Source organism: Anolis carolinensis, chromosome 2 (assembly GCF_035594765.1).
Source record: "Anolis carolinensis isolate JA03-04 chromosome 2, rAnoCar3.1.pri, whole genome shotgun sequence".
NCBI lineage: Eukaryota > Metazoa > Chordata > Lepidosauria > Squamata > Dactyloidae > Anolis > Anolis carolinensis.
This window is the reverse complement of record NC_085842.1, coordinates 73,256,918-73,277,024: the sequence shown is the minus strand read 5'-3', so window position 1 is coordinate 73,277,024 and position 20,107 is coordinate 73,256,918. Positions and strand designations below refer to the sequence as shown.

Sequence of the window (20,107 nt, the reverse complement as noted above, 5' to 3'; positions counted from 1 at the left end):
GGATAATGTAAGTCAGGCTGTATGCTTTGCCTCTTGGGAAGGAAAGGATGCTGCATAATATAAGAATGAAACACAGAGACAAGCCAGTCCCTTTCTGCAGAATTGCCCCCAGTGGAGGAGGCATATTGTTCAAGAGCAGCTATTGTTTCTGTGCGTTGAGGATACAAATAGCAGTGAGAATCAGAAGCAAAGGAAAGCACTTGCTTGACACGTACAGTAAGTCTAAATCCATAGATATTTTTATTAACCAGACCTGTTGTGATTTAGTTCTCGTAGGCTAATCCTATGGAATTCAGTATTTCTTGCTACAAATGTAGTTACAGCTATTTCAAAGGTTTGAAGATTGTATTTAATTTGAATATAATTGTGTTAAGATCTGCAAACTGATATAAAGTTAAGTCATGTCCTTATAACTCAGATTCAGCAGCTGCTTTGTACAATGCACACTGTTAGGAGTCTTTAGAAACATGGCTGGCACATTCTGTCATATCTAGTGGGTGTGTCCAAACTATTAATAGGCAGATTTTGCAGGGTAAGAAATATTCTAAGTGATTAAGATGCTTAGATATTATTAAGACCACAAAAAAAAAATAATCTCAGAATGTCATGTAAAAAGTCATAGTTAAGAACATGGGTGAGACAACAAGAAGTGAGAGAAATCTACCCCTAGGAAAGGAAATTCACGATTTAAAAAGTTATCATGGGGAAAAAGGTGTCTCAACTGAAGCTTTATAATCAATTCTTGTTTCCATAACAAGCCATTTTTTTTCAAAATCCAATTATCACAGGGACAGAAAGTGAGTTGAAATTTTCTGAACAGGGACCCAGGCAGCAAAACAAACACCATTAGGGGGGTTAGGGGTGTTAACCCTTCCCTATGCTATCTAAGGCATGTGTGTGTGTGTGTGTGTGTGTGTGGTTGGTGTTACACTTTAAAATGTACCTGTTCCATCTTACATACAAATTCAGCTTAAGAGCAACATACAGAAGCTATCTTGTTTGTAACTTGGGAACTGCCTGTACATGATTTGTGTACACTAAACATTCTATGGTAAAGAAAACCCTAAATATAGTTGTCTGGGGATACAAGATTCATGACACTGCTGTCTCTCAATAAATTAATGGAAGGGGAGAAGACAGAACTTGATATACTTTATCAAAAAATGGCAGAACATTTATCAAGACTGGGGGGGGACTATTTTTCTGCAAACTAGTGGATAACAACACATTGCCTTTGGTTGCTCTTTCTATCTGTGGCTATCAAAAACTCAGAAGCCCCATGCCCTTTTTTCCTGCTATCCAATCGATAAGATGCCAGCTTATCAGGGAAATGATGGGTTTAAACCTCCACTACAACCAATCAAACTCAAATAGGATTCCTGGGTGAGTGATGACATTGAAAACTCCCAATGATCCCATTGAAGGTCAAGATTAAAGCTTCAACACTTTCAGCCACTGATTTGTATCACTGTCTCTCCTTCACTTAAACGGTTTGCTCCACTGCATTTCTATTCACTACTAGCCCTGTCCACTTGGTATAGCCACGGGAGAGTACACAATAGAGCCTCTACTCTGACCCCCCCCCCTTTTCTGGGTGTCAATCCCTAATATATCTTTCATATATTCCTCCAATGGATACACATTTAGATATTTATTATTAAAAACATTTATATACTGCCCCATATCCAAATATCTCAGTATGGTGTACAATGAAGCATTCTAATAATAAATCATCTGTTATCCTAGGAGAAGGCAATTAAGCTGACAGTTTATGCATGCTCAGCACTGCAGTAATATTTTATTTCCTATCAATCTGAGACCTTGCCCCTTTGTTGTCTTCGCACACAACATTTCTGTTTCAGTAGCTCATTTCACAAAGTAAAGAACATGGGCAAATATTTTTAGAATTTTTCTTGACTGATGTAATTTATTAGAAATTTAAGAATGAGTGAATAATGCATTTTTTCCCATCCAAGCACCTCCTGTTCTTCCCAATTTCAAAGTCACAGCTTCCATTGAAGACATAGATGGAGCTGCACCCCACTCCCAATCTCAGTGGACTGTGAGAAACATACAAACTAGCCAAAGAAAGGCAAATTGACATTTAGAACTGTTGCATTTCAGAGGAAATTTAATGAGAAAAATGCAGTCACAAAGATTATCAGTAACTGCATTTAATATAATACTTTTCGTATCAGTTTCTTTACTCAGGCAGAACTTATAAATATATGATCAAAAACCACAGTTTCTAAATTCAATCATAAGGGAAATATATTAAGAATACAGCAGAATATATATGATTTTAGTAAGTAGTAAATTTGGTTCATTGAAGAGTGGTGCTTCTCTAAAACACAGCTCTGAAAATTGTAGCTTTTCTATTGCACTAAGGTATCTGGCCTAGGGATGTAATTCTTTACTGGTTATGCATTGAAGAAATCAATAAGTAATTTTGTCTATTTATTTCCTATTGTAGAAATTATACCTTTCAAAGACTACTGACAGTTGAACATTAATATGTGAAAAACTTGCATGTCTTTTTTGTTGCTGTGAAAAACAGCTTTTTCTGCATAGAAATGCATGGGTGTTTTTTGCACAGAAAATAGTATCCCTTTGTAGAAATTCAATGTGCAAACTTTATACCGAACTAGTCCAAACTGACGAGACTGAAACAGGTGTGGTTCTCCACCCTATCTCTTTCAATTGAGGGATGAGAGTTCTTTGCCATTTATCAACTAATCTGTATCTGTTTGGGGCCCTTTGTATCACTTTCTGGTTATTTGAATATCCAAATTTTGACCAGGGATAAAATCTAGAAAAGCAGAGTTAACATTAGAACTGTATCGGAATCCAAATAATATTTATATGGCGGAATGTATAAGCTATCTCCTAGTCTTGCTGGCTATTTTTTATATGTATTCATAGATATTCAAACATATACAGTCTCCTTAGGGAGAAACTCAGACAAATCAAAGTTTAGGCACATTGCTTTCATCACATTCTCATCAGTTATGGGGACGCTCTACAGAGTTCCTCATACTTTTAAAGCCAAGGGCTGGTTCATGGTCCCTCAGACTGTTGGGGGTGTGGGTGGACAATAGTTTACAAAAAATCGAATTAATTCCTATGGACACTGCACATATCTTATTTGCAGTGCAAAGAAAGAAAGAAAGAAAGAAAGAAAGAAAGAAAGAAAGGAAGGAAAGAACAATACAACATTTAAAATGAAAAACCAACATAAACATACCAGTATTTCAATAGGAAGTTTGGGCCTCCTATTATTATTATTATTATTATTATTATTATTATTATTATTATTGACACAACAACATTGTATGACACAGCAAACAAGATAGATATGCTGGATTTCGTATCACAAAACCACAAGTCAAACACTTCCCAAGTGTCTAGGACTGTGTGATGTATTTTCAGATGATGCACGCAGATCCCAGTAGGGTGGCCTTTTGCAGTTGGCAGATTGTAATTTTGTCAATGTCTATTGTTTCCAAATGCCGGCTGAGATCTTTTGGCACGGCACCCAATGTGTCGATCACTACCGGGACCACCTGTACTGGTTTCTGCCAGAGTCTTTGAAGTTCAATCTTGAGGTCCTGATAGCAGCTGAGTTTTTCCTGTTGTTTTTCCTCAATGCGACTGTCACCTGGGATGGCAACATCAATGATCCAAACCTGTTTCTTTTCCACAACTGTGATGTCTGGTGTGTTGTGTTCCAGAACTTTGTCAGTCTGGATTTGGAAGACCCACAGTATCTTTGCGTGTTCATTTTCCACGACCTTTTATTATTATTATTATCATTATTATTATTATTATTTCTATAATTGCAATATATGATACCCCATGAACCTGATTAATTGTTTTATTCTAATGGATGTCTTTTTAACCACTGTTTCCCATGAAGCATGGGAAAATATAAGAAATGGTGTATTAATAACCATAAATTTGCAAATATATATAATTTATTCATAATAACAGATGTAATATCATAAAAGATGAGATACATAGACTTATTCTAGACATATAACTACTCAATGCCAGTTTCATTAAAATTCTAGAAATTGATAACTTCTCTGAAATGCAAATAGGGAGAAACTGATGAATACGCAAACACTATAATAATTGTCCTGTGTTTAAAGAAATATGAAATCAATTGCAAGAGACTTTAGTTTTGCTAAAAAGTGTTGCAGAGGGGGATTAACTAACTACAAAATCAAACAGCATGAAACTTACAGATTGCTTCAAGAAACAGCAAATGAACAATACTATCACATTGTCATGTTGTGTACAAAGTTTTGAAAACAGCTGAGAAAGAAATATGAATTCTAGAGGCAGAAATTAAAATAAAAGTTACCGTTTTGGACCTTGCCTTTCCCTTTGTGAGGGGAAACATAGTATGCAGAATCCAGGGAGGAAAATTGCCTAGTATTTTATAACAAGCAGTAACTAAGAATGATTATATGCGTGGCACCTGAAAAATTCCCAGCCAGGGATCTGATTTCATTGCCCAACTCCTTTACATAAAAGATTAGAGATAAAGCAAGAACATAATGGAATTTGAAAATTAAAGACATCTGATGAAGTTGTATTATCAGTATTCTATATTAATTTGTAGCAATGGGAAAAAAATAATACACCCAGAAAGATCCTTAAAAAGTACTTTGTATTTTAAGACAAAGGAAAACCAAGCAGTACAGGGCAGGCAGCTGTCCAACAGAGAGGGTCAAAGGCTCCCTCTAACTGACAACCCACAGATTTTAAGAAGATACTCTCAGCAGGGAACCTATTTAGCTTTGATTTCTATTTTTAAAACAGAAGATATATGAGAGAGAAAATTATATTTAAATAATGAAATTGTTTGGAAAAACCCTTAACTTCGAACACACACAAAACACATGGCTCCCAGACACTTAAACGCTGCATTCAGTGTGTGATTTGGCTTCATAAAGGAGCCTTTGACTCTTTGATATCTGAAATGAAGGTGGCTTAATATTAACAAGAAGAAAGGGACTATGGGTGTGGAGAGATCAGCTGGCTTGTTTGGTGCAGCATTTTCAAATGGTCGATAATCACAACAGGGCCCACTTTCTGTCTTCATATAAGCTGCCCCAAATTGCTTGGAAATAAACTGCTTAAATAGAAAAGTTGTTCATAATTTTATTTATTTATTCTATTTACGGTATTTATATACCATCCTTCTCAACCTCAAAGGGGACTCAGGGTGGTTCACAGTGTTGGCAACAATTCAATGCCCTTGATTAAAAAAAACACACATCAAAGATGACCCTCCCCTAAAAAAAGTAAACATTATTAAACACATCACATAAAATAACATCGTATTACACAAAGACAGCCATTGTCTGTAAACAGTCCTGGGTCATTGCGCTTTCAACTTTCACTTCAAATATTCCTATGATGGGCCGAACGCCTGGTTCCACGGCCAGGTCTTTAGCTGTCTCCTAAAGGTCAGGAGGGAGGGGGCCAACCTGATCTCACTCGGGAGGGAGTTCCACAGCTGTGGGGCCGCCACCGAGAAGGCCCTGTCCCTTGTCCCCACCAGACCCATCTGTGAGGCCAGTGGGGCTGAGAGCAGAACCTCTCCAGAAGATCTTAATCTATGAACTGGTTCATTGAGGGTGATACGTTTTGACAGTATGGCTTGTCTACAGAGATTTTCATCATGAAATAGTCAATCATGCCACCATTACACAGTCCAGTTGAAGTGCCTAAATGTGTGCAGTTATATTAGAATTAGAGTCATGAACAAATAGACAGACTTTCCAATTCTTGTGATGTCGAGCAAAAGCTTGTCTGTTTACCCAGGCACTGCAAGTTGGTCAATCTACATCAGGGATGGATGGGATCCTGGGCTCTTCATGGTCTGCACTAGACCCCAAATGAGGAAAACACCCAAACTAAAAGTAACCTCTTTACAACTTCCAGTTAGTTTCTTTCTTTCTATACTTTCAGGAGTATCAAAATTCTGCAGGTTCCAAAAATGAAGGACAAGTAAAAATGAGTTTTGTAAGAGAAAAAAAATCAATTCAAGACTGTGATTTAGAAGCAGTTTGGGTTGCTTTTTGTTCTCTCTATCTACATTATTTTGTAATCTCTCTCATTGATCTTTTATAATTGTATTGTTTAGCAGATTTTGTAGTTTCTCGACTACATGATTGTTATATTACTTATTACTCCAATAGTTTTTGGCATAGATCAGTTTTAAAATAAACAAATTAATTAATAGTGTTGAGGGGGAAGAGAAAATAGCAATCTTGTTGATTTCATGGGCAGCTAGCATTGATGGGACACTGCTGACAGTTCACTGATTAACTGAAGACAAAGAAGATTAAAATTGCTTTAATCAGCCTAGCAACCAAGGAAACTTGTCAGACACATCTGCCATATTTAGGAAGAGTCCTTAGGGCATCACCCATATTCACTAGGTTTAATAGTACATGTCATTTTATAAATCAATAAAGGTTGCAAGGTTTATATAAAAACAGAATACATACCATGTTAGCAGACTTTACGAGTAATAAAATAAGCAGCCTGTGCAAGGAATTTTAGTATGGAAGACCAAGTATGGTATCTATGCAATATCTTTTTATTTGGCTTCCATGCAAAATGAGTAAGTTGATGGAACACAATACTTGTTGATGGAATACTGAATCATAGCAAAAGGAGAATCAACCAAGCACTTCTAGGATCTTATTGATTTTGGTAACTTTCACTGCAATTCTACTGCTATTGTTCTGCTAAGAAAACTGCTTCTAAGCCCAAAACTTGTAGAGTGGAGATTGTCCCTCTCACTATATTTCTTCATGTTTTTGAGTGGCAAAGTGAGGAAAAAAATTCACCCAATCACTCCTCTTGAGTAGTTCAAAACTGGATCAAAATGCAGCAATTTTGCTCCTTCAACTTAAAAACATGTCCAAAAGCACCTCTGCCTAAAATCAGCATAACATTGGAAGTGCAGATACTCCCTTTCTGTTTCAAGCTTGGCTGTTGTTGTTGTTGTTGTTGTTGTTGTTGTTGTTGTTGTTTGATATCTCATAGATTTTAAAGCTATATGTGATACTTGGGGAAGCCAAACTGCTGCCACTTAAAGCAACTTTGAACCACTGTGGTTTGTGTGGAAAATTATTTGGGAAGTATTTAGGGGGCCTGGAGGTTTTAGCACATTGGTTCAGCCTGTAGGGTACATAGTAGTAATTACACCCATTCCCTTTAAGGTGGTCCACCGTAATGTAGATGAACATTTAATTCTATCATTTAAAAAATAAAATGTTATTCTGTCCAATTGTCATCACATGATAATGCAGCAGAAAAGTTTGCTCAGTGATTAGTTTTTATCTCAATTTGTAAAACAACACACCCTTGAAATATATACAAAACGATCCATTGAAAGCGGTGCAGAGGCTATGTATTACAATGACTATCTGCATTTATCATTGCTTTGTCTATATTTTCCACCATGTCTAAACATTCTTATCCTATCCCTACAGATCTGCCAGTTTTGCCTGTCTGAAAGCATCTGACATTCTTTTATTATTGAAAAAAACTCTACAGTCTAAACAGAAAATTAAGGGCCTCTTTTGAAAGAGATATTTCAGTTTACAAGAGCTTGTGCACACCCAGAGGCATTTCTGAATGCGTTTCTTTCAACAGCAGCTGCTGTGACCCACATTCTGCTTTTGAACGTCTTCTTAGCTTCAAAAGCACATTGTCATACATAATGTTAAGGCGGTGGCTGTTACGGGAAACAAACAAATCCGCAGATGACTTTAGCTCCTGATGCTACACAGCACAGAGGAACAGTAGTTCCATTTTTTTAGATTCTAGTCCATACCATTAAACATTTTGGTTAGGTGAAAAATGATGCCTTTTTAAATTTATGAAATGCATTCAATATTTTTTACATTTTCAAAAGAGTGAACACTCAACACAAGCGCCTTTTAAAAACTGGGTTAAGATTATTCAACATTGCCTTCCATCTCTCTGTTGCTGGTGAACAAAAGTTCTTTCAGAGTACTTCCTTGTGTTTAATATATGCATAATTGCTGCCTGTTTCTATATTACTCAGATGAACAACATAAGAAATTCTGAATGTTACATTTATATTTCTCCTACCAACAGCATTATCTTTCTGCAGTGGCAGGATTGCATGAACATCTGAGGCAGCATTACTGGTAAGGACTCCCAAGATTTTACTAAGGAGTCAGGTTAAATGTGATGAGCAACTACTGGGCAGCACTTGTAGTGTGGGGTGACGGTAAAGGATCTCTCAACGATAACAGCAGTGGCACCATGGCTAACTAGTACTGTGAAGAAGAAGCATGATAAACTCCTTTTGAATGTCTTTTGCCAGGTAAGCTTCATGATGAAATAATCCAAAATGAAACAAGAGATAATGCCAGAAGATGAGTTTCCCAGGTTGGATGGGCACTCAACTAGCTACTGGGATACAGTACAGGATAACTATGAGTAGTAGTACTGTTGCTAATGTCACAGCTGGACATTCAGTTACTGGCATGCTCAGAGGTGAGAGGAGAAGCTGCACACATATTATAGGAACATGGGATATGAGAAATATTAATTCAGGGAAGCTAGACATAGAGAAACACAAATGGAACATATAAACATTGCAATACTTGGGGGTGAGTGAACTAAGTGGACAGGAATGGACGTTTTGAATTAGATAATAGTACAATGTTTTACTCAGAAAACGAAAAACCAGTTGTCATTTATAGTGAAGAGAGATATAGCAAAAGAGTCAAAAGATATAATGCAAAGTCTGGCCAAATAATATCAATTAGACTTCAGGGAAAACCCATCAATATAATTATAATCAAGTCTATGTCCCAACTACAGAGAAAGAGGAGGAGGGGGATAAAGGAAGAATAAAAAGTTATATGCTGGAGTCCAGAAGGAAATTCACCACAGACCAAATCAGGATTTGTTGTAAATCATAGGTGACTGGAATGCAAAAACAGGAACCAGAGCAAAATCAAAGATTTCAGGAAAGTTTGGCTTAAGACAAAGAAATGAAGCACTGATAACATTTTACTAGGCCAACATCCCTATTCAATTTAAAAAATAGATTTGCACTATTAAGCCTAATTTAATGGACTAATGAAACTCTTTAAGCAATTAAGGACAGACAAAAGGCAAAAAAAGGAAAAAAAATGTCAAAAGATGAAAACCTGAATGCTATGCTTCAGCAGGGAAAAAATGCCCAGAATTTAAGATATGCAGATGATATCATATTCATAGCAGAAATTTTCAAAGATGTTAAATGATTACTGAAGAATGTCAAAGAACACATTTGCAGATGAAGATTAAGAAAACAAAAATAAGTGCTACAGATGATTTACATGATTTTAAAGTAGAAGATGAAGACATTGCAACATTTCAAGGCTTTGCATATTTTGTTTTAGTGATAGATCAAAACAGAGACTAGAATTTGGAAGGACCACTATTAAGATCCTGAAATGGATCTTGATCCTTAAATGTAAAAATACAAACTGAGGATTCCTCATCTAGTGTTCCAAACTCTGTGGCCCTAAATGTTTTAAGACTTGAGCAGGGCTGGTGGTGATAGGGTGACTTGGAGGTCTCTCATTTATAGGGTCACCATAAATTGAAGTTGACTTCACAACAGTCAACTGCAACAAGATCTACTTTAGATTTGAATATCAATGGAAACACTGATAATATTAAATAAATATGTGTATGATTTTAATAAACTGTAAGAGGTAATAGCCCCTAGTAAGTTATTATATGAAAGAAATGTCACCCCGTTTTCTGCTATATTCAGTGACTTAAAATATACATATAAAAGGCATAAAATTAAAAGCAGGACTTGGAAAAGTTACTTTTTGGCCAACTACTTGCAAAATCTCCCAATCAGACTGGTCTCTAGACATGTGATTTTCTAAGCTCTAAAACAGTTTCATGCTGGAAAATCCATGATAAATATCTCAATGAAACGTTTGAGACTTGCTGCATCAGAGCTCCCCCTAGCTTCTGTATGCAGATATCCTTTTAAAATGCAAGCTGCCATATTTTTTTCCACAATGCAAGCTACTTTTGATTAGACTATTCATAGCCTTTCCACATCCAACTGCACATGTTGTTTTAGTATGATTCACAGAGTGGTTTTTTGTTTTGATGTGGCTGAGCATTCAATAGCTTTGTTGTCTGCTAAAAGAATTTAAAAAGACTCAAGTTTAATTGATATGCAGCACTAGTTTTTAAACATCTGAAACAAAATCTACATCTTACAGTTCTGTCATGCTTAAGCCTAGTTCTGAACCCCTAACTTCAGCTGTAGAATCAGAGCTAAAGCAAGAGCCAAAGTTCACTTTCAATTTTAATTGTGTTAGTAATAGAGAAAGAGGAAATAATAAAGAAATAATACAAAGACTGTAAAACATTTTGACAAAAGATGCACGTGCTATAGAATTATCCATACATAAGATCTAACTAGCTAAAATCAGTCAAGCTGGAAATTTTCTAATGAACATGGGCAAGTTAATTATTTTTAAAACCATGCTGGCATTTCAGCATGGACTGAATTTCAGAAACAATTTATTAAGTAAATTATTAATCAATTATAGCTGAAAAAGTGCTAAACAGTCATCAGCATTTACATTTCACCGGTACTTTACTCAAAATATAGTTATTTTTGAAAATCTGATTTTTTGGGCAATTTACAATGCTTGAGACATAGGTTCCAAACCACTTACTTTAATGATTACGGTATGATAGTTTATTCAATTCCAAGGTCAAAAGATTTCAAACCAACAATTAGGAAGTGCAGGTTTGCTCCTAAAGTATTGTGTTCTACATGTGACCATGCATAGAGGCTCTTTATCTGGCTGAGGAAATTGCTTTTGGAAGCTCTTAAACCTAGGATTTGTCACCCACAACTAGCATCTATTATTTTGTAAAATGAAGAAAAACTAGGGTTAGGAGATTATAAGGGAGGAAAAAAACAGAAAGAAAAAGAGTTTTTTGTGGGATGAATGAGTAAATAGTTCTTCAAAAATTATGCAGCTGTTTCCTTCTCTCTTATGCTCAAAACAAGGGGTGAAAAAGAGGAGGGCAAAGATAAAATCATAGATGCCATTTTTTAGATTTATTGTGGTATAGGTTTTAGTGCAACGATTCTACATCAATTTCATAGCTACATTTCTCTTCAACACAAATGCAATTTACCGGTACTTATTTTCATTAATCATACATTAAAAAATTAAATAACATTGGCCCTTTTCAAGCTTTCTCCCTCTTATATCACAAACACAGCAATTAAAAGGCAAAAGAAAGTACCCCAATTTTAATAAATTGATGAATTCCTAATATGTATAGCACTCTGTGTGTAACACACACACACACAAACACACCTGCATAATAAAAAAAAACCCTGGAGTTTAGTTTTCAGTTGAGTTGCAGACCTTAGTCTCACCTGAAAAAAACCTCCTATACTTAAAGAAACCTTACCATCTTCAGGCTGAGACTCTTTATCTGTAAATCCAAAATCCGAAATACTCCAAAACCAGAAACATATTTGCTGCCACCTTCCCACCTGTTTGCCTTTGGGGAAAGGGGCTATCACATGTCCAGTGGGGTTACACAAGTTGGCTGTAAAAACAGATTGATCCCAAATTGCTTCTGCACTGACCTTCTGGGAACACTGAATATGGGCAGTGAGGTTGAATGCGGAGTGCCCCCATTGGCTTCTGCCAGTCTTCTCCCCAGAGCGAGTGAAAGAATAAGCAGAGGGTGAATTTTCTTTCCCTTCCTGACTACTTTGCTAAAACGGCAGAAATATGATGACAACCAAGGAAATGTTTGTGATGTCTTCTTTTTACAGGGGCTTTGTGTTAATGGAGTCTTCCTCCGCCCTCCTTGAACAACAATTTAGCAGGCTCTGGATGTGTGGCTATCCTTCTTTCCCCCCATCCCCACTCACACTATGAATATGTAAATATAGGTATGGAAAGATAATTTTAAAAAACCCAAAATCTGAAAAATGTATAATACAAAGCATTGTGGATAAGGGAGACTCAATCTGTATTTCCAGCTATGCATTGTAGGGAATATTACTCCTTGCTGTGGTGCTCCTGAAACATGGTCTGGGATAGTTTGTTCTTTAATAATGATTTGAATGTCCCAGGAATTGGTCAGGGTTGAAAGTTGTCCTCAAGCAGAAATCCAGATAATTAAGAAATTTTCAAGGAAACTGAAATGAATGATTTTGTATTATCGGAGCATCATTTGCTTTCTATGTACTATGGACATTGGTGAAAGAGGCATGTCTGAAATAGGAGAGTCACCCAGCTTTCTAATTTTATTTTTAGAAAACACATATTAAATCCTATTTGTTGACAAATTCACTCATGCACAGCTGATAGCAGATTATGTTGTCACAAATGGAAACTTAAGCAATATCAGAGAACAGGGTGGCTTTGATCCCTGTTCTCACCCTCAGCTCCTGGTAGAACATTTCCTTTTAATTTCATGAAGCAATTAATTTGTCTGCTTACTTTGCCCTCACTTAGAGGACCTTTTCAGCAGCCACCCCAAGACTGTGGAATGACCTGCCAGAAGAGCTCCAAAAGCTAAATTAGCTGTTGGAATTTTAAAACCATCTAAACCTATCTCTTCTGGCAGGCCTACCCAGCCAGTTTTAATCACAATTTTAAAACTTGTTTCTTATGTTTAATTTTTGTTCTGTGTATTTTAGTATGTATTTTGTAGATTTCTAATATGTGTATTTTGTAGAACGTTTAAGATGATTGAGTGTGTCTTAGCATGTTCTAACCTGTTCTAGCCACAAGGAGAGGTGGGTAAGAAGGAAATTATTATTATTATTATTATTATTATTATTATTATTATTATTTCCTTGCAAGTTAATTAGGAAAGCAAATTCTGCCATTTCCAATGGTGAAGCCCAAGATGCATGCTTTTCAAGATATCCAGTTTCCATTTCGCAAGCAAATTCAGCTTTCCTGATAGATGAAAATGCTGTTTTTAAAGACGTAATGGTTACTAGTGAAAATTATTTTACATGCTTACTGTGAACAAATCTAGAAATTATCCAGTGGATTGGAAAATGTTTAAAAAGTCAAAGAACTCGGCAATAGATTCTGTCTGCCCTATCTGGGAATAGAACTCTAAATGCATTGTCCTTTTTATAAAAAAACTAACAAAACAAAACAACAAAAGATACAATTAACCGTAAGAACAGATAGGCTGATTAGTATTTCCTTTATGTACTTGTAAATTGGCACCCAGAATCAATGCTGTGAACCTTTTTCTTACAGGTCAGGTACTTGCGTTCTTGTCTCATCATGTACAAACAATATTATAATCAGATTAAAAGATTTTAGAAATTTGTGTGTGTAAAAGACAGAGATTACAGTTCTCTATTTGTCTATCCTGAGAGTAATGGTTGAGGAAAAGATAGCAAGTCACAATAAGATAAATTCTTACTCTCTCTCTGAAATACTGGCAGCTAAAAAAGCAAAAAATTTAAATATATGCCAGCCTCCGCAAAACAGAACCAAACCAAACCAAAGCTACCTCATAATGCTGATGTATGCACACTGGAAGAGGAGCATTAATGTCCCTTGTAATACATCTGTTTAAAATCTAACAAGAGGAATGCTGCACTGATAATGCTGTTTGTGGAAACCATGTGAATTTTGTAATTCATACATATGCATTGACATGGTATGCAAACTATCTGGGTACATGTTTTTTTTCTTCTTAAAAATCTCTTTGGTATGAAAGACAATAGTGGAATAATGGCAAGAAGTATTGAAGGGAAAGTACAATATTGCAATTAGAAACCTTTTGCAAGGTAAAAAGTAGATGAAAGCATAATAAACCAAGAATGGATTTAGGTGAATGAAATGTAAAAAAAAACTTGATTACATTACATGATCTTGTTTTCAAGGTGCATTTTTTCTCAAGCTGCATAAGGACATCTCATATAGTCATTTCCATTTTCTTCAAGAACATTATGGACACAGTAAAACATTGTGGGACTATTACTATTACACACAAAATATGCCTTGTTTCATAAATCAATATAGTAGATATGTAATTAACACGATGAAGCAAAACATCTCTTGAAAACTGAAGAAACATGATTCTGGCCAGTGTATTTGGAATTTCTTATAAAATCTGGGGGAAAAAACCTGTCAAGGTACAGATACCACGAAGTCAGCCCCCAGTACAAAGTAACAATAGTTTAATGAAGAAACAGCTTAAAAGAATCAAAAATGCTTAAGAGCAGCAAAACAGTATTCAAAAACAAACACAGACCAAAAAGGAGGCAAAACAGAGTCCCAAAGTGCTAAAAAATCCCAACCCACTAACCAAAATACCCGGCAGAGGTATTCGCTGTTGTTTCAGCGAACACGTTCCAAAATGAAGTAAAGTCGTAGTCAAGCCGGTCCAGGGGTCATCCACAGCAAACAGGATACAGCAGCAGCGTCAACGTCCAATCCAAAGTCAGGGCACAAGAGCAAACACGATGTCCAGAAGTGATCTGAGGTCCAAATCAAGAACAGTAGCAAATCTCAAAGAATCCACAAAGTTCAGGAATCACGACCCAGCATAACATGCAACCCAGCAAACACTTTGCCAGTCGCAAGGTCCCTATTGCAACCAGCCCTCCTTTTATTACAAACCTTCCTCTTGAGTTGCAATCAGCCAACGCCCCACCCTCAGCTGCTCCTGCATTCTCCTCCAAACTAGAATCAAACAAAACCCCACGCTCAGCTGCCAGTTGTGCTGCCCGAGCTGCTCTTTGCCTTGCCTGCCAAGCGGCCCTTCTCTTGCTTCTACTTACATCCTCCAAACATCAGACAAATCATCTTCCCTCCAAGTTTCATTCCCAACAGATCTTCTGAATGTGCCACTACTTGTAGGCTCCTCACCCACTTCTGCTACTTTTGTCCAATCCATCTCATCCACAACCTCATCAGTGTCACTCCCAGCACTTCTCATAGAAACTGCTTCATTGTCAAACCCAGCATCCCCATCAAACCCTTCAAAAGACTCTTCATCAGTGGGTTCAGTAAGTATTTGCCGAATCCTCTCCTGCTGTTGCTCTTCTATAGGATCTTGTTCCCGAGTAGACCTTTCTGCCTGCTTACTCTCCAACTCCCTGTTGTTACTACTACTCAGAGACTCATCCACAACAAAACCAGTGCTCCATTTCCATGAAGTACTAAAATTCAGGCCTGTACTAAAAGGCTGATTTGAAAATATTATAAATATTATATTCTGAAATCGACTTGAACATTTACTAATTTACCATACTATTTATTTGCTAATTAGCACATGGACTAGAAGTCATTAGAGCTATATATAACAAAGCTGTACAGATGCAGATGTATGGTATTCTTTATTTTAATTTGAAATTGTAAATTGTACATATTACTTTACATTTCACGTGCATTTAAGATCACATAAGAGGGGGAAAAGAAGGGTCAAGGAGAATGAGGATTGAGGAAACATGTAGCAGAAATTGCACACTGGAAATTACCAGGCAGGCATATAACTCTCTGCGTATCTCTGAACTCGATGCAAACCAGAATCTTTAGTATATCCATGCTAGTTAGTGACAGTTCCATACACACCAGCCAGAGAAAGAAGAGGGAGTGGAATATACAGATGTAGTAATCTGACTGCACAGTATAGTGACTCAGAGGTTCTCTGTTATCTTGAAGATGGACTACTAGACCCAGAAGTCTGACAACAGAACTGATGTAGAACATTATCTTCCCTGCCAAGGAGGGGAAAAAGAGACAGAGGAACAGAATCATAAAGGGACACTGTTAAGATAATAAACATATGAAAACAATACAGACCATTGTAAGTAGCACATCTTTAAATTCATGGCTACACATTCAAATACATTTATAAACTATGAGATTAATTTCAGCAGTATATCATCTGGATTCTGAGATAGCTTTGAGTATGAAACCTTCCACCTTTTCATTGGAAGGATGTTATTCTTACTTTAATCACTTTACAAGCATTTTGTTTCTAATTTTGAAAAATAACTTTAAATTAGAGCTTTTCTATAGTTTGAGTTTCACCAAGACCAATATGGTTGCACTTGCTTTACAAAAATATAGGTAAGCGAACACTCTTCCAGTGTCTCCTGAGTTGTCAACATCACAAATGATGCTCCAAATCAGAAGCTAAACAACTCACATTACAAGAGCAATCTGGAATACCTACATCTGTTAAGCTACATTGTTTTCTATGGTGGATGGGAAGGATGCTGACCTAGCAGGAAGCTTGCATGAAGTCACTTCTTTATCAGTACCAACACCAATGGCCATTTCCTTTAATTAAACAGCTAAAGAAGAAGGATGGAAATGAATATGATAAAGAAAGGAAAATACTTAAAGCTCAATACAATACTGCCTTGATGCCATTTGTCTAGTGTTATAAAATATAAACTGCAAACACACAAAGTTTTTTCCTCTAGATCACAAATGTTTTAGAATTAGAAAAAAAACCCACTTGGCGATTTGACTACTTCAACAAAGTTTTTACATAATATACATTAATCATGTCTAATATTAATATTTTTATTTTATGTATCACTTGATGATAATTTGCTGTTTAAATGATTGCAATACACAGCAACAATAACAAGAAAGTAGGTTTATTTTACACTTCACATATATTCAAGGTGGACTTTTTAGTGATTTAGCTTCTTTGAACCACAGCCTGTTCCCAATGATGGGGATATGTTGTTTGAGCAACACAATACAAAAGTTCAGATGAGTAGTTCAGACCTAGCCATGTAGCTCCTCAGTTTGTTCTTGCTCTCATACATTTTGGAAGGCTTTCCTAATAGATGGTGTGTGTGAGTGTGAAAGGTAAGTACATCTTCTCTAAGTCAACAGATGAACAATCCAACCATGACAACTGCCATTGCAAAATGTTCACTTTTCGAATTTTGCCAGAGTTCCAGCCTTACCATTGTTCCCTTCATTCTACAAGCATCATAGAAGCTTTGGAGAAGACAATTCTACATGGAGACACATGATCATCTAAGAAAACACTAATGAGAAGGAAAATATGCAGGTAGGAAAAGGGTGAAAAGGATAGCTATACCCATGCAGCTTTGGTAACAAATTAAATAAAATGTGTTATACAAATTTAGATTAATGCCCATCTTATTGAGATTCCTGTATTACAGGAAACCTTTATGAAGCACTTCTAGTGATTTCTAAGTCCTTTCGTTATATAAAGATGTTTAACAGTTTCTTTTCAGTTATAATAGGTGGTAACTTTTAGAGCTTGCCCCAATGTCTACTGTCATCAAGCATGTTTAAATCACACATTTGCAAAACTCTAGGTGTTACCATTGTAAGAGACGACCAAAAATGTTTAAACATTGCTTGCTCTCAGGAAAAGCAATATGACTGGCAATATGACTCACCAATCCTTTCATTGTTTCAAAATCACAATATTAAAATATTAAGCACCATGATTTGCTTAAAAATGCCATTAAGAACATACGATATCCTCAAGAACAATGATTTTACCTCATAGAGGTGTTGAACAAACATTATGCAGGTAGGTATTGCAAGAAAATGAACGGGTTTCTTTGGTACTATAACATCCTTTGCAATATCTTTTTGCTTTCACAGGCATCACTGGAGGGGAAAAAAGAAGAGAGAAAGTCTCCAGTATTTAGATAGTATTTAGATAATATGTTCAGATAATATGTGTTACGTAATGGACTTGAGCATACAGAAGCATCAGTAAAGTCATATGTAAATGGTGGATGGTCAACATGATTATGATGGACCTGCCACATAACAAAACTAAAATATGCTAAATAAGAGATCATTTCAAACAAAATAAGAATTTGTGGAAATGTATTTTTAGATATCTAAAGACAGACATGAATGTCTTCCATCTGTATGTCTCAGTTATATACATAAGTAAAATCTGAACAGATGAGGCTTTCCTTCCATTATGGAATCAGTAAAATATGGAATTCGTAGGTTGCCACTTATTCAGGCACAGAATAGGCTTAGGATCAACAAAATGTCAGTATCATGAGAGACTTCACATAGGTATTGAAGAAATATATCTGTTCAGTAGATCTTGAAAAGTAAAAACAAGCAAAGAAGGCTGTTGTGCACTAATAACTAGAGAAATATATTAAATCTTCATTAATGATTCAAATGTATGCATTCTCTTTGTAAGATATCTATTGATTAGGTAACAGCTACAAGATTTTAAGGCTGTTTTGTTTTCTAATGTAATTCTCTTTATTTTGTTGGCTGTAATATTTGGATTACTTTTGTAAAAGATTCATCCTGAAACCTTAAATGAGAATGAAACACCCTTTTATGTTTTTGTTCAATTTTTTTTGAATAACATTAAATAAAAAGGAGCTCAGCGTAAGGATTTAGAGCTGTATCATCAATTGTCAAAATTATGAATTACTTCTCTGTTTGGAAAAAAGCTATAGTAGTAAATAATAAGGCATCAACTAGCTAATAGTAAAACCAAATGATAATCTTTATTTAATGGAAATATAACCTCTGTTTCCACTTACTTTCACTTGGGATGTTTTAATTGCTTTTAATTTCAAATGTATTTTAAATTGCTTTTTAATGTCATGTATAGTGTAATTACATTTTAACGATCTTTTCTTTGTGTTTTTATCTATTTACCATCTATTTCCATTCATAGTTCACCCAGAATCTCAGTTCTGGGTGGAAAAGGTGGGATATCAATAAAGCAAACTTTCATTCTTATTAGGATTTCAACCAATTCTCAGATTTCATCCGGATTTCAGATTTTATACAAATATCATCCATGTGTATTATTTTAAATTGTATTTACCTTATATTAATATGTTTGATTTTAACTTGTTAACTTTTAGTCTATATTTTTAGTGTTTTAACTAAAGACAATTTCAAAAATTTTGAATTTTTTAAATTATTATTTTATTGTGTGAAGTCTGGAGATTCTATGAAATAGGGCAAAACATAAACAAAAAAACCTAAAACAAAATAATACTTCTCAAATGTGACCATATAAAAGGATAACTGAATATTAACTGGAAACAACTGGATAATCCACAATTTGATAAAATTGATGGTTTGAGACCAGGGATGATTTTTGACAAGTCACCAAAAGAAGTACTGAACCTGAAAAAAACCACATGTGAAATGAATGCAAAATTCAAGATTAATGTGTCAGAAGGTATAGTTTCTTCTAGCATTGAGATATGAAGAAGTCCATTTAAAGAACCCATGAAAAGCATTTATTTCCATAATGAAATTATGTGTAGCTAAAAGATCATCTGTGTTGAAAATTGGTTTGTGGGGGGTGGGGGAGGGAAGAGAGGGAAAGCAGACATAGGCTATATATTACAGTATATTATTATGATATAAAATGGAGGCTGACATAATACAACATGGAATTTTCAAAGCTATGGAATATCTTTCTTTTCAAGATCTGATTAGTACACTTTGGCACCATGTTAAAACACTAGTTGCAAACCAAAGTTTGACCATGACTTATTTAGCTATAATTATAGCTATAGCTAATCACAATTAATGCGAGGGATCATATGTTCAGATACAACATTTTAAAGCTAACCATCGAGTTCAGTCTAGTGGGTTTTTTGGTTAGGTCATGTGTCCTGCTTTTGGAGGTCATACAAATCCTATTTGTTGAGGGTCAATTAGCACAGATAAAGAAAAAATTAACTGAATGGTAGTTTCAGATCATGCCATTGGGACTTTTGATTGACAGAACCCTACAATGTCAAATATTGTTTTATTGCCTATACTCCAATCCTAAGATCTTTGGAAATAGATGTAAATATTTTAATAAACATAATAAAATTATCTAAAATATTTTAACCACAATACTGGTTAAATGTGCTTTTAGGAGTTATATAAAGTAAACACTGAAAAACTCACTTCTAAGATAAATTATACTCTCTTTATATATAATGTTATATATAATGTTTGCAAAAATAATTGTCTATACATTGTTACTTTTATTATGAAATCTGCTTTCAAAAGAT

At 35.4% G+C, this 20,107-nt stretch overlaps 1 protein-coding gene and 1 long non-coding RNA gene across 17 annotated transcripts in view; one reads left to right on the top strand and one right to left on the bottom strand.

Moving 5' to 3' along the window:
- iqsec1 (IQ motif and Sec7 domain ArfGEF 1) overlaps positions 1-20,107 on the bottom strand; it is a 453,315-nt gene that overhangs the window by 230,126 nt on the left and 203,082 nt on the right. Inside the window, exon 3 of one of the 12 annotated variants that reach the window (XM_062973847.1) lies at positions 17,598-17,708. The exons of the other annotated variants lie outside the window; for them this stretch is intronic. Coding sequence (XP_062829917.1) covers positions 17,598-17,602 — 5 coding nt within the window. The 5' untranslated portion in view covers positions 17,603-17,708. The remainder of the gene's footprint in view (positions 1-17,597; positions 17,709-20,107) is intronic. 12 annotated transcript variants of the gene reach the window in all.
- Positions 79-18,995, top strand: LOC134297102 (uncharacterized). 5 transcript variants are annotated; one of them, XR_010003838.1, is made up of 5 exons: positions 79-216; positions 8,149-8,380; positions 11,888-12,007; positions 17,050-17,133; positions 17,703-18,995. It is a non-coding gene; the product is annotated as an uncharacterized LOC134297102 (long non-coding RNA). The 5 variants fall into 5 exon arrangements; XR_010003837.1 differs by lacking the exon at positions 11,888-12,007; XR_010003836.1 differs by having other exon boundaries at positions 11,888-17,133.